This window comes from Sceloporus undulatus, chromosome 3 (genome assembly GCF_019175285.1).
Source record: "Sceloporus undulatus isolate JIND9_A2432 ecotype Alabama chromosome 3, SceUnd_v1.1, whole genome shotgun sequence".
Classification (NCBI taxonomy): Eukaryota; Metazoa; Chordata; class Lepidosauria; order Squamata; family Phrynosomatidae; genus Sceloporus; species Sceloporus undulatus.
The window spans coordinates 97,585,700-97,600,350 of record NC_056524.1 but is presented as its reverse complement, the minus strand read 5'-3'; the positions used below and the strand labels follow the sequence as shown (position 1 = coordinate 97,600,350).

At 38.7% G+C, this 14,651-nt stretch overlaps 1 protein-coding gene across 2 annotated transcripts in view; it reads right to left on the bottom strand.

Annotated features, from left to right (window-relative positions):
* Nucleotides 1-14,651, bottom strand: part of CYFIP1 (cytoplasmic FMR1 interacting protein 1) — a 70,640-nt gene that overhangs the window by 37,816 nt on the left and 18,173 nt on the right. For both annotated transcript variants that reach the window (XM_042456302.1, XM_042456301.1), the window contains exons 7-11: nucleotides 10,136-10,232; nucleotides 9,795-9,923; nucleotides 4,949-5,053; nucleotides 3,639-3,730; nucleotides 1,304-1,421 (exon numbers count right to left, since the gene is read on the bottom strand). In XM_042456302.1, coding sequence (XP_042312236.1) covers nucleotides 1,304-1,421; nucleotides 3,639-3,730; nucleotides 4,949-5,053; nucleotides 9,795-9,923; nucleotides 10,136-10,232 — 541 coding nt within the window. The remainder of the gene's footprint in view (nucleotides 1-1,303; nucleotides 1,422-3,638; nucleotides 3,731-4,948; nucleotides 5,054-9,794; nucleotides 9,924-10,135; nucleotides 10,233-14,651) is intronic.

The window sequence follows — 14,651 nt, the reverse complement described above, 5'->3', positions numbered from 1 at the left end:
ACCTTTGTAAAAACATTCAGAACTCCACTTTCCGCATCACCACATTTGTGTGGCAACCACTTCTCCATACTGATGTCTCATGTTGACCAAGTAATGTTGGGATTTCTTTCTTTTTTATATTAGTATCAGCTTCTCACTTAACAATATTTGCATAGGGTTCATTTGCCTCTTACTAAAGGATCCCTGCATCCATCTAAACCAAATCTTAAAACAGTGTGGTGAAACAAGTGTAGTTTACTCATCCAAGTCAAGGGACTGAAGATTCTTTGCCATTTGTCTGCCAATCTGAATCTAGCTGGAGTTCCCTTTATGTAGCAACAGCTATCACAGCATCAGTGAAGCAAGGTATCAAGAATTAATATTTGTATGTTCAAAAATTTGCAGCTATTGTCTTGTGCAGCACCAAAAATGTTGGATACAGCTCACTCTCAAGCAAACTGGTACCTTTTATGCTGGGTTTTTCTGAGCCCCACAGGCTTTGGCTTATTATCTCTTGGTCCTATCAGGGAAGGACTATTATGCTTTCATTTTGAGTTGGATTTATAAGCATAGCTGATCTGGTTTGATTCTTTGCCTGGATGTCTTAGTTTTTTCAGTGTCTTTATACACAGACATGTATCTTTCACAGATGATCTGTTCACTCTTAACTCTGCATTCCAGGCACAAAATTGTCAAAACATTTACAGAATTCCTATTACAGTGGTAAGGTTCTAACTGTACCTTCACTTAAGAACAAGCAGTTTATATCAATATCCCCCCTCATGTCTAAAGTGGTACCATTTATCACCCAGTTCTGGTATTGATGCCCTACATCTTCACAAGTGGGGGGGGGGGAGATAAATGCAGTAGTGGGGAAAAACACACTGCATAAATTCAAATGTTTTTCCCCCTTACTGCACAACACTGAGAATTGAGGCTGGACACTGAACGTGTATTTTTCACTGCAGTTCCCTATGATCAACTCTAATTAAGATACATCATTTGATTTCTTGTTCTTTCAACCCATAAATTCACAAAAATGTGTCTAGTTTCTTTAAAAAAAACACACACACACATTCTGTTCTTAAAAATCCTGAATGGGATTTGTAAGAAAATTGAAATACACAAACCCAGAATTCCAAGCAGCATTTTATTTTAGCTATTCATTGTGCAAAAGTTTAACTGATATTTTACCAGTGCAGAAATAATTTTCACTACTTTTTGTAAGAAAGAGTAGCACATCAGACTGCAATTGTAAGAGAATTGTCTGCATATAAGACCTGCTCTCATCCAAAGCAGAGATATCTTGAATTAACTCACACACCTCACTATTGCTGTAACGAGCCAATTCTGAAATAAAACGCATGTGGTCATCTCTTATCTGGATCATCTGTTCACAGATGTTGTACTGGGGACTACTGCTGGAGGAAGTACATGTCCATCTAAGATAAGATAAAACAAAACAATATATTATAAAAGGGAAGAAAATTGGAAGAAGTCACCTGTCCCAACCCCTTTTACACCATCAGCCTGACAAGATAGGCAATAGTAACATATCATATTCCAGTTGTATGTACACTGGTGGCAAAAGTGTTTTTATCCCATTGTAACAATGAAATAAAATAACTGCAGTTATTTTGCTGCTGCCAAAAAACAGCATCTCTATGTCTCCTCTTCCATCTTATCCCCATAAATCTAGGAAATAAGAAGTTTGGTTTGGGTCCAATAAATGGTCTAGGAGCAACAGAATCTGCATTCATTCATTCACCACATTTCTTATATCCTGCCATTTCTCCAATGAACTCAAACTGGGTTGTCTGGGCCTCTTTCTCTATGAATTTATCCTAACACAACTCCTGAAACAAGTGAGCTTGAGAGGTTGCAACTTGTCAAAGGCCACACAAGACCAGAATTAGTATGCTACACTGGCTTTGGGGTTTCAAAGGCAGCTTACTGGCTGCTGATCTTAAATGTAGCAAGGATAGAAGACCTAAGAAAGAGCAAAACGTAAGTTTAACAGAGAGCAAAGAGTCTAAGACATAACTAATGTCCTGGATGTCACCATTCCCCACAAGTGGCAATAAATGATAAGAGTGTGAAGAAAAAGAAGGATGAAAATGTCATATCAGTAGTTCAAAAGGGTGAATGTTTTCCCTTGACAAGGTTGCCTAGTCATGTCCAACTGTAGGGAGCGGTGCTCATCTCCATTACTAAACTGAAGAGCCAGTGATGTCAAAGATGACTCTGTGATCATGCGGCAGCATGACTGCACAAAAAGCTTACCTTCCCACCAAAGTAGTACCTATTTCTCTACTTGCACTTTTACATGCTTTCGAACTGCTAAGTTAGCAGAAGCTGGGACTAGTGATGGGTGCTCACTTTTACATCGCCTCGAACTGCTGACCTGCCAATCTTCAAATGTCAGTCAGCGTCTTAACCACTAAGCCATCACATGCCTCTTTACCTTTAGTTCAATTTATTAAACATTAATTACAAATGAGATAGGGATGAGGTGGCTTAGTGGTTAAGACGTCAGTACTGACGATCGGAAGATCAGGTGGACAGTTTGAGGCCTGAGTGTCACTAGTCCCAGCTTCTGCCAACCGAAAGCATGCAATTGCAAGTAGATAGATAGGTATCATTTTGGTGTTAAGATAACAGCGTTTGGTGCAGTCATGTGGCCACATGACAAACCAGAGCAGTCCTTGGACAACACTGGCTCTGCAGCCTCCTAGACACCTTTATTAATTAGTTGCACAGAATTTTTAAAAACTTCAGGTATAGTTTTTGGGACTTCTAGATGTCTGGGGATGGGTGACAAAGAGAGAGCTAAAAAGTTCTACCATTTAAGTCTAATGGATTTCACCCCCTGTTTAAAGCCCTTCTGTTGTTACATGCTGCTTATATAGTCTTCATAAGTTAAGAAGGTATTACTTAGAAAGCAAAGCCCACTGTGCAAAGAAAGATCAACAAATTTAGTTCTGTAACAGGAAGGATTTTCCATGCATTGTACTGTGCTGCAACCTTCCATAAATTACTGGAAGAAAACAAATATGGCCCAGCTGCTTAAAATGCAGCATATGCCCACCTTCCATTGCAGCAATCAGGAATATCTAACTAACAATTTCATTGATTCAAAGAATAAATTATATTCTATATTTGGGATTGGGAGGAGACAATATTTAAGGCTTTAAGCTTAAGTATACATCCTAAATCATACATTCCATTAGTCAGTGGATCTTACTTCCAAGTAGACATATATAGCATGCTATAATAAGCATCAGAAGTCAGTTTTTCTAAATATAGTTGCTAGTATCAATGTGATTACTTCAATTCTTCTGTTTCTGTTAGGCTAGGGTGAGGGAACCTATGGCCTTCCAGAGGTTACCTGACTACAATTCTCATCACCAGGCCATTGGCGATGCTGGCAGGGCTGATAGAAGCTGGAGTGCTACAAAACTCTAAAAGCAACATGATGCCCCTCACTGTTCTAGAAAATGCATGAAAAACATGCCATCAAGTTCTATGGTTAAAAAAAAACTTACAAAGATGCCACCATACTTCTCAAATAAATTATCTCTGTTTATACCAGAGAATGAATTATAAGCAGGTATGCTACTCTTTCAGCAAGGCAAGTTTGCCTGCCTATTCAGCCTTACCTAGATTTATTTTCCTCATAGTGAGCGCTAGTCTTAATGTATCTTGCCAGTTCAATCTGCATGTCTCCAAACAGTGGAACTACTTGAAGCTGCTATCCTCAAGAGAGAAAACAAATTAAGCAAAATGTTATATGCAATCCACATCCATCCCTCTAGACAAACTACATTTAGAGTTTAGCCAGATTCAGAAAAACAAACAAAGCCATCATATTTCTGCCTTTATATACAAGTTTCCCAAGGCTTAATTTAAATATAGTAGTATGACACCCAATATTAGAACTTCTTTGTTAATACTAATTCTATAATTATACATTCTTTTCTTTGTTTGCAAAAACTGATACAAAAATGAACAGCATCTTCTTTTCAAAGAAAATTTAATGTAACTGAGAGGTTACTTCTCAGAGACCAACAAAGGGAAAGGGCCAATTTTCTCAGCTCTATTATTCTGCCCACCCTCTCCTACCACCACTGAAATATTATCCAGCCTTCTGTTACATATAGGATCTCAATCATTATGTATTTGAAGCACGCAGAATAGGAATACTTTTAAGAGCAAGAGAGATAAGCATGAGATTCTCCAGATGTTGCTGGACTGCAATCTTTATCAGCCCTCTCTAGTTTAGCCAATGCTAATGGATTATGGGAAACACAGTACAATATCTGGAGGGACACACAAGCACATCCTCACCATAAGAGTATAACTATGGCCGGGGAAATGGTGGATGCTTGTTCACCAGGTATCCTAAAACATGCAATGTTAATTACCCCACAAATTTTGACATTTTCTCCATCTCCACACATAGCTCATGCTTGAAAAGCCGATCCTTGGTCGCTAAATATTCAGTGTGGTTTCCTAATTATTTAAGATGTATGTAAATACACTTTAAAGCCAGTGTGACATAATAGTTTGAGTGTTGGACTGTGACCCTGGAGACCTGGGTTCAATTCCCTGTTTGGCAACGAAACCTACTGGGTTGACTTTCAGCAAGTCACACCCTCTGTCTCAGGGAAAAGCAATGCCAAACCCTCTCTGAACAAATCTTGCCAAGAAAACACCATGATAGGTTTGCCTTAGGGTCTCCATAAATCAGAAATGACTTGAAGACACAAAACAACAAATATACATAAACACATGTTTTAAATCACGGGTTCTTAACTTCTGGTCCTCCAGATGTTTTGGACTTTATCTCCCAGAATCCATGAATATTGGCAATGCTGGCTGGGGCTTCTAGGAACAGAACTCCAAAGGGTCTAACTGACTAATACTTCAGAATAACTGCTTCAAAAGGGAGCCAAACATTTTAACCAACCTTAAAAAACTTGTCAATCTTGGTAAGATTTATCCTTTTTTTAGCATCCAATTTATAGATGTTACTGACACTACCATCCATCAGGTACAAGCCAAAACCCATTACCTAAAAAGAGAAAACAAAACGAAACAAATATATTAGTAGCCAGTATGTTTGTTTGGGGTTTTATAGTATTTCATCCTTCTCTTCAGTTAAAAAAAAAGCACAGGAAGACCAGTAATGAGGCAATCCCTATGTGTTCTGTGCAAGACATGACACAAAAAGAAACAGTATTGAAAGGGCAGTAGAATACTAACAAACTCTGATACTAGTTTTCATTGCAGAGGTCTCCTAAATGTTTAAGAAGTATGCAAATTCTACATAAATATGTTTCAAAAGACTGGAAAAATCAGTATATAATGCCAACCATTTATGTGTCTAATTGTTTGTTTGTTTGTTCATACTGTTCATAACTGCATTCAAGTCAACTTTGACTTATAGCAATGCTATGAATGAGAAACCTCCAAGTCACCCAGTTATCAACAGCACTGCTCAGGTGTTTCAAACACAGGACCATTGCTTCCTTCATTTGGTCTATCTGCATGTAATGTAGTCTTCCTATTTTCCTACTGCCTTCCACCTTGCCAAACATCACTGTCTTTTCTAATGAGTCATATCTTTTCATGTTATGTCCAAAGAATGAAAGTCTCAGCTTAATCATGATGGCATGGACAATCCACACTGTGACATTCGGTGATAAAACTTTATACTTTGGTGTCTTGTCTAGTTTCCAAGTCCTACTCGTCTTCCGATTTCTTGACAACAGTACGCCTTCCAACCGCAGAGTCTCATCTTATGGCACTATAAGCATACCTCAGATAAAATGCCTCTGACAAAGAAACTCCTTTTTTATAAAGTCTTTTTATGGCCAGTCACCATCCTTTTTCCTCCTTGTCTTGTGTCCAGCTATAGGGTTTTTTAGCAGCATCAGCAATGGGAGGAAGATGAAGGAGGGCTGGAGAAACACAGATTTTCCATGTTTGTTTGCAACTGTCCACAGTAATAAAGCTTCAGCTGGAAAAGAATGGGATTCCACTTTAGCTGATTCTACCATAGCCATGTGTGCTTGCCTATAACAGGCAAGGTAAGCAGCAGCTGTATGATAATGGGCCATATCATTATCTAGGCCACACAGCTGAGGGACAGTCTCCTTTCCAAGTAACGGAAGGGCTAATAAGGTGATGGTGTTGACAGGCATTTAGTGGGATCAGCATCACGGAGACGAGGTGAGAATTGTCCAATGGGAATGGCCAATTAGGAAGAAGCGCAAATCTCTGAGATCATGCCCAGCAGAAGATATAAAAGTATCAGGCAACCCTGAGGCAAAAGAGAAGAACAAAGAAGGACAAGGGGGCTGGGTGCTTGTCACACATATGAAAGCTTGGTTGAGGCTGAATGTCCCAGGGACATCCAAGATCCAAGGACATTTGTAGCATGACTAGAATAAGGAAATGTTTTTAGATAGATGCATCAGGGCTTATGTTATTTTTGTGATCTTGGCTGGATATGACATAAACTTTGTAACTTCTTCTAAGTGCATCTGAAATGAGGTGCCTTTCATGTAAGACAGTGGTTCTCAACCTTCCTAATGTTGTGACCCTTTAATATAGTTTCTCATATTGTGGTAACCCCCAGCCTTAGGTGACCCCTGTGAAAAGGTTGTTCGACCCCCAAAGGGGGCCCAACCCACAGGTTGGGAACCACTGAAGTAAGAGATATTATTCGCTACTATTTAGAATAAAGCTTCTTTTACAGACTTCCACTTTCTCATGCACTTTCATGTGCCTGCTCAGCCTCATCTCCCGCAATGGTACGGGGAGAAAATCTCTGCCGAGTTAGAGGTAGAAAGTGCAAGTTGAACTCACAGTAACTTCCCACTGAGTTACTAGGTCACATGGGCTAAAATCAATGGGTAGTGGCAGCTCATCTAGATGCCCTCACAAGGTACCATCCTACTCAGCAGAACCCACGAGGCATGACAAACTGCCTCCGAAATCTCCTATTGACCATGTGTGAACAGCGAATAGAAAGAAAATCTACTCCAGCGTATTAGAAAAGCATAGATCTATAAGTCTGAGCACCAAAATGAAAATCATAAGGAAAGCAGAGATTAATGAAAGGGGGGAAAATCCATGGAGGTGTTTTGGAAGAAACTTTCAAATGATCTCTAAAATGTGTGAATGGTTTTGTTCACTTATACAAGACTGACCTAATTTCACATGTGCATATTGTTAGTTTTGAATTTAAAAAATCTGCTGAAACATGCTGATCTGTTCTTTTTCTGTCGTATAGGAGTCTACTCTCTCCATACCATTTTTGCCTTTGGTACTAAAGTTTCTGTTAAAGAAGTAACACATCTACTGTGTTAATTGTGATATACTTGTATTTCTTGCTTTATTTTGAATTGTCACATCATAGGGTTTTCACAGTAAAAGGATCCAGAAATGGTTTACTGGTACCTCCTTTTGCGCAGTACTAACAAGTGTTAGTTATGGAGCCACTGATGTTGCCTCTGAGAGACACTCTGCCACTGTCACACATGTTCCCATTATTGTATTACTGCAGTATCTGGCACAAGTAGTCTGGCTGTTCAGCAAAAAGCCAGGCTGATGTGGGAGACCTTATCAATAGCACTGCTTCCATCAGCATAGCCTCTTGCCTCACAGGAACATATAAGCCCATCATCACAGAAAGGTGCTGTTGTGGTTGTGCCTTTATTTATATATTCTATATCCCACCTTTCTGCCAACAGTAAAATACAAGTACAGTGGATCCTTGTTATACGCTGGGGTTTGGTTCCAAGATCCCCCGTGTATAACAAAATCCGTGTATGCTCAAGTCCCATTAAGTATAATGACATAGCAAAATGGTGTCCCTAATAAAAAATGGAACATCAAGGTAAATTTATACTTTTTTGGAACATTTTCAAACCATGTATGCTTAAATCCGTGTATAAAAAATCTGTGTATAAGAAGGGCCGACTGTAAGACAAATTAAAGCTTAACAATAGGTTAAGGGAAACAAAGCATACTCTCAACCATAACAAAACTTTTATGTCAAAGGTCTGCCTGGAAAAAAAAGGTCTTTGCTTGCTGGTGGGGAAAAAAAACAGGCAAGAGATCAAACTAGCCTTCCTTGCCAGGGAGTTTCAGAGCTTGGGAATAATCATGAAGAAAGTCCAATCTCGCATCCCCAAACAAGCTTCCTAAATGGGAGAAGAACTTCTCCCAGAGATCTTAAAACTTGGGCAGGGACTGTAACAAAGAGTATGATCTTTAAAATTCTCTGGTCTGAAGTCATACAGGGTGTTTACAGGTCACAAAAACCACTGTGAATTGTGCAAAGAATGGTAACCAGGGAAGTTGTCCTAGCTGTGCTATACTAGCACCACTGGATAGTTTGGCCACAGCATTCAGAATCTCTGGAGGTTTCTGAGCACTTTTGAAAGATACCCACGCATAGAGTACACTATATTCAAAAATGGATCCTACAAAGGCACATATCACTCTGGCCAGATCAGACATCTCTACAAGTATGTACTCTTGGCAGACTAGCCTTAACAGAGCCAACACACTCCTGCACACTATCAAAACGGGTGCATCCAAACAGAAGGCTGAATTTAGACCTATGCCCAAATTAAAACCACCCAACAATGAGTGAGCTCCTGTCTTCTGATAATCAAAACTAAAGAACCAGAATAGGAAACCGGCACCAGAATCTTTGTAAATTTATCATCTTAAACAGACACACATATGCACACATGTGTACATGCACGCACACACACACAGAAAGTTATTCTGAAAAAGAAAAGAAACAGCCAATTAAAATATTCAATAATTGTAGTAAATTTGGGGGGCCCCGATCCAGCCAGATTCTGCCCCAAAAGATAAGATACGCTCCATTTTGGGGCTGAAAAAGCCACACCTTCTCCCAAAGAGGTAACTTTTCCCCCAGGAGAGCCAGCTCTGGGACAAGTGGCATATAAGCGGGAGAGAAGCCAGCCAACGTATAAATCTACCTGGCTTGTGGGAGTGGCACATCTAAATGCCGCACCCTCAAGCCAGCCCCAAGTTGGCCAAAATAGGTCGTCTGTTCCAGCCCTTAGTCTTCCAAAAATATTTGTATCATTTAGTTTCAGCTCTGGATAAGACTGTGCTTACCAGAAGTTGTAAAAGGACACACTTGAATTTTCTAAATATTGAGTATACCCCTAAATAGCAAAATTAAGCTCACAAGAAGAATAAGCACAATGCATTCTGGGATCCTTAACAACGTCCTTGCCAATTTTACCTCCTACAATGTAGCACCATCAGCATTTGAGAAATAAACGGCTCAAATCCACAAATCCACGCCACTTTGCATTTAATTAGCTCTCCTCCACAACCTCTCTAGGGTTTTTAAAATTATTTTTAAGGAAGTATACTGCTGAAAATGTTCAAGGTACAAATTCACTGGTCTATTCATTACTTTAAAAATTAAGATATTCATTCAGCTAAAAGCCAATGTAATCACTGGATACTGAGCAATTTGGTTTTGCATGTCTTTTACTCAACAACACAGAATTGTATAGATTCTTTTTCAGCCCTTTTGCAATCCTCCCATAAAAATTACTTCTCCCTCCTGTGTTTTTGGAGGTGGAGTAAAGAGGAGAGCCACACATACAAACAGGAGTCTGCAATTACTCATTATTATTAGCTATTTGGTATAGAAAGTTTAAGATTTCAAGAGTATTTTGCAGCATTTTTCAACAGCCCCTCCTCCCCCCACCAGAATACTGAAGTGCTTTCAGCAAGAAATTACTTCTTACTTTTAGGAGCATATGCTTCTCATTAGGTGTTAGGTACATTTTGTTCTCATAGTAATCTACGCATAAATTCACAATATCAGCAAGTAGTTCTTCATAGCCAGGAATCACCTCGAGTTGTTGCTGTAAAGACTAGGGGGGAAAAAATCAGTACAGTTATAGATGGCAATAAAGAAAAAAATCAATGTAAATTGTTAAAAACACTCATATAATACAAAGCATATACACAGAGATATAGCTGTCTTTATATTACATTATTAATAAGCACATAAAATACTAACTTCAGTATGAAAAAAATTAATGTTCAATTTACATTCTGCGTTATTGTTAACTTAAAAACATACTTGCGTAATCTTGTTGTGGTTGGCAAGAAACATAGACAGGTTCTGAGATTCTTGGATGGACTGAGGATCAGCCATTTTTCGCAAAAACTGGGCAGCCCTTTTTAAGAAAGAGGAAGCAGGACATGTTACATTCTATACAGACAACTGTCAGCTTGTTTCTTTAGAAGCCTTCCCCAGTTTGATGACTTCCTGATCTGTACCAGTACAACTCCCATCATCCTCAACTAGCATATCAATGGTAGTTGCAGTCTAACATATTTGGCCAAACATTAGATGGATACTGCTTAGCCACACCTACAAAGAACTACGGTAACCAGTGAAAACTATAGTAAGAGATGTGTTTTATAACAGAAATTGTAATATAATACACAAACACAGGGCAGACTGCATTATAAACTGAACATCACAGTAGTCAATACAGCATGATACAACCAGACTATAATCAAGAAGTGAAATACAGTCGGTCCTTGGTATCCACAGATTCAAGCATCCGTTGATGGCAAGCCTATGTTGTCCCCAATGGCAGCAAATGCACGTGGCCACGCCACCATTAGGGACAGCCCCCATTGTCCCATAGTGGCACGTGCACTTGGCTGCGCCACCATTAAGTTTCATTGTCCTCAATGCAGCTGCGCTGCTACTGGGGATGACAGGGGCTGTCCCTAATGGCAGTGCAGTCATGTGCATGCAGTGCCATTGAAGTTCCATTGTCCCTAACGGTGGTGTGGTGCATGCGCCACCATGGGAGACATTGGAACTTGAGCATCCATTAGATTTTGGTATCTGCAGAGGGGTCTCGAACAGATACCTCATGGATACTGAGGGCCGACTATAGAAGCATTACAACAGAAGAACAACAAGAGTGCATGTACAGATAAAGTGAGAGAGATATAGTGTCACAATGTCCTGAGCCACATAGAAATTTATAAACACCAAGATTGGGGGTGAGAGGAGACACAGCTAGTTAAAACACATCCCATTCTGGAACATTTTAATTATTTTTCCAGCAGTGATCATTTGCACAGTAGGAAAGACAGTATGAGCTGTCTACCCATGGGATACAGCTGGAATAAATGTTTCCCATTATATTTGGAATGCCTGTTGATCTCTGTGAGTAGCCAAGCTGTAGAATGGCTCAAAGTCTTTATTCAGATATATGTTGGTGGGTAAACTGTCATCGTATTTGTTGCTGTTGTTATATTTATTTATATCCTGCATTTCCCCTCAAAATTGGGACACAAAGCTGCTTACAAATTAAAAGAACAATACAAATAAAAACATACAAAATGTCTGAGAATCACAATTAAACCAGTACAGTATTAAAACATATCACTTATTAAAAAAATAAAATGCAATAAAAAAGATAAAAGCACTTAAAGGCAGTACATATTATAACAATTAAGAATACTAAAATGCATTAAAACAATAAAACTAAAACCATATACAGACCCTTAAAAACCTTCAAAGCCATTTTTGTGGCCCTTGATATCTCCAGATTTCCTGAACTACACCTTTTCTGGCCAAAATATATATAATATAAGATATAAAATACAATATAAAATACCCCGAAAAGAGAATCTGCTTTCAGAAGAGGGGTGCTTCTGTAAATAATATTTTATGGCAAGTACAAACAAAAACAATTGTAAAATATTTACAATATTTTTGTAAATACTGCAAAAAAAATTGCAATGTTTTAAAATATTTGAGAAATGGTGTCAAGTACTAGACCTCCATTATGAACATATGAAACTAAATCCATATGAGCAATGGCACAAGAAACACTGCTCAGATCTTACTGCATACCCTTGAAGGGCACCAAGTCAAATCCCTAGAACTTAAGTGGTTAAAAGTTATTAAGTCAAAAGTCATTATGTGGTAGCAGGGGGGGTGTCTTTTTCGACTACCAGCTAAAGAAAACTCTTCCCTCCTTGGCCCTCCACCTCCTACACTACCCTAAAGATTGAACTAGAAGTCTAAAGCCAGTCACCCACCTTGAATACAAGTGATTTTATATTCAGAGAGTCCAAAAGAAAACCCTGCATGGAAAAGGATTTTTTTTCTTAAAGGAAACAATGAGAGATTAATGAGGCTATTCATCATAATTAACATCACATTCAGCCATCTGGCACTTTTCTGCCAAGCAGGATTTTGCAGGTGTTATCTTAGAGGTTAGCCTCTTGTTGCCTATTATTTCTAACAATCCAGTCATAATGCATTTTCACTCAGATGTAATTCCTAACACATTACATGAGTAAAACTATGCATAAAGCACAAAACATGAAAAATACATACAGACCAAAACTGGCCTCTTTTTTGGCAAAGGCAGCAGCCTGGGGTTTTCCAGTGGATTTAGGTATAAAGAATGCTTTTTATTGTTGTTACTGTGGAGTGCTGGGGTTCAAAATTCCCAACAAAACAGATAATCTTATGTGACAGTTTTCCTCTATCATACCAGATTTACAAACTGTGACCAATGAAGACCAAAATCTAAACACTGTACTTTCCTTTGTCATACAACAGTTTCACACTTTAAGAAAAAAAATGTTATATTTATTTATCATTAATTATTATTTTAAAAACATATTTACTGTAAGAACAGAATATGGAGAAACAGAATGGTTCCCAATTGGCAAAGGGATCAGGCAAGACTGCATCCTTTAACCCTATCCATCCAACTTGTATGCAGGAAATATATGAAGAGCAGACTTAGACACAGAAGAAAGGGTGAAGATAGGAGGAAGGAATACCAATAACCTAAAATATGCAGATGACACCATACTACTGGCAGAAAACATCACAGACTCGGAACAATCGCTAAAGAAAGTCAAAGAAGAAAGTGCAAATGCAGGCCTAATGTTAAATTTGAAGAGAACAAAAATAATGACCACAGATGATTTACATAAATTCAACATAGATAATGAAGAAATCAAAATTGTTAAGGATTTCCCATACCTTGGATTAAGTAGTGATCAGAATGGAGACTGTTGTCAAGACATCAGAAGAAGATTAGGAATGGGAAGGATAGCTATGAAAGAACTAGACAAAATCCTAAAGTGTAAAGATATACAGCTGAACAGTAAAGTTAGGACCATTCAAGCCATTGTATTCTCTATTACCATGTATGGCTGTGAGAGCTGGGCAATGAAGAACATAGATAGGAAGAAAATTAATTCATTTGAGATGTGGTGCTGGAGATGATACCATAGAAAGCTAAAAAGACAAACAAATTGGCCTTAGAACAGATCAAAAAAATAAATCTCCCTGGAAGCCAAGGGCCTGAACAGACAGGCCAAAATAAAGCTGCTTCGGGTCACTTTGGAGGTATGCTGTTTAAATGCTGCATTTGTCCTAAGAGGCCAGAAGCCATGCCAAAGCCATGCTCCAGTCCTAAGGCCTGGAGTGCATCTTTGGCACAGCTTCTAACAATCTTAAGATGTGTGTGTCATTTAAACAGCATGCCTCCAAAGTGACCTGAAGCAACTCTATTTTGGCCTGTCTGTTCAGGCCCCAAGATGACTAAATTGAAGCTGTCATACTTTGGCCACACAATGAGATGTCATGACTCATTAGAAAAGCCAATGATGCTGGATAGAGGGCAGTAGAAAGAGGGGAAGACCTCATGCCAGTTGGATAGACTCAAGCAGGGAGACAAAGGGCTTGAGCCTTCAGACTTGAGCAGGGAGGCAAAAAATTGGGGGGGGGGGGGGGTGGGGGGTTGGAAATGTCTTATTCATAGGGTCACCATGAATTGAGATTGACTCAAAAACAGCTAACAAGAACAAACACCCTGCCCTGTATGAAAAATCTCAGGTGGGCTTACAAATAATAAAAAAAGAGAGAGAACAGTTTAAAACAATAAAAATAATTTTTAAAAGGTAAAAACCTATTATCAAATCTGATCACCCATATGGAGGAGAAGTGTCTGAGTGTGTCAAGCCTGCTGAGGTGTGTGTGTGTGTGTCTTAGAACTGAGAGGAGTGCAGTTGGGAATAAGTTCTTTGAATAGTGGAGAGTGAATAAAGGGATGGCTCTGATCCACATTATTCTGTAGAATTGTAATTTATGAATAGAGCTAGAGATTCATAGAATTTATACTCCTACCGAATAAGATTTAGCAGAAGGTGTGTGCAAAGAACTAAAACACAGTTGAAGAGTAACTGAAGTCCTTAAGAAAACTGAAACAAAGTCTATTTGTAACAAATGAAGTAATATACACTCTGTAACCATAAGCTTTGAAAACCGACCAGCTACCAAAAGAAATACCATCATGAGCTCTTTCTGTAAATAAAAGTTATTTTCTTTTGTTCACAAAGGAGTGGCCTTAAGTGATTTATGTTAACATCAAAACACACTACCAAGAATAGAAGAAAGACTTAATAATGAAGAGACTAACGTCAGGGGGAGGGAGGACCAAGGGTTAGAGAGTTAATTCTGCAGTAAAAGAAGCGTCCAACTGTTTGTCTTTTAAGACAGCAGAAGAATCCTGTGTAACCCAGTACAGTAGTCACAAAATTTG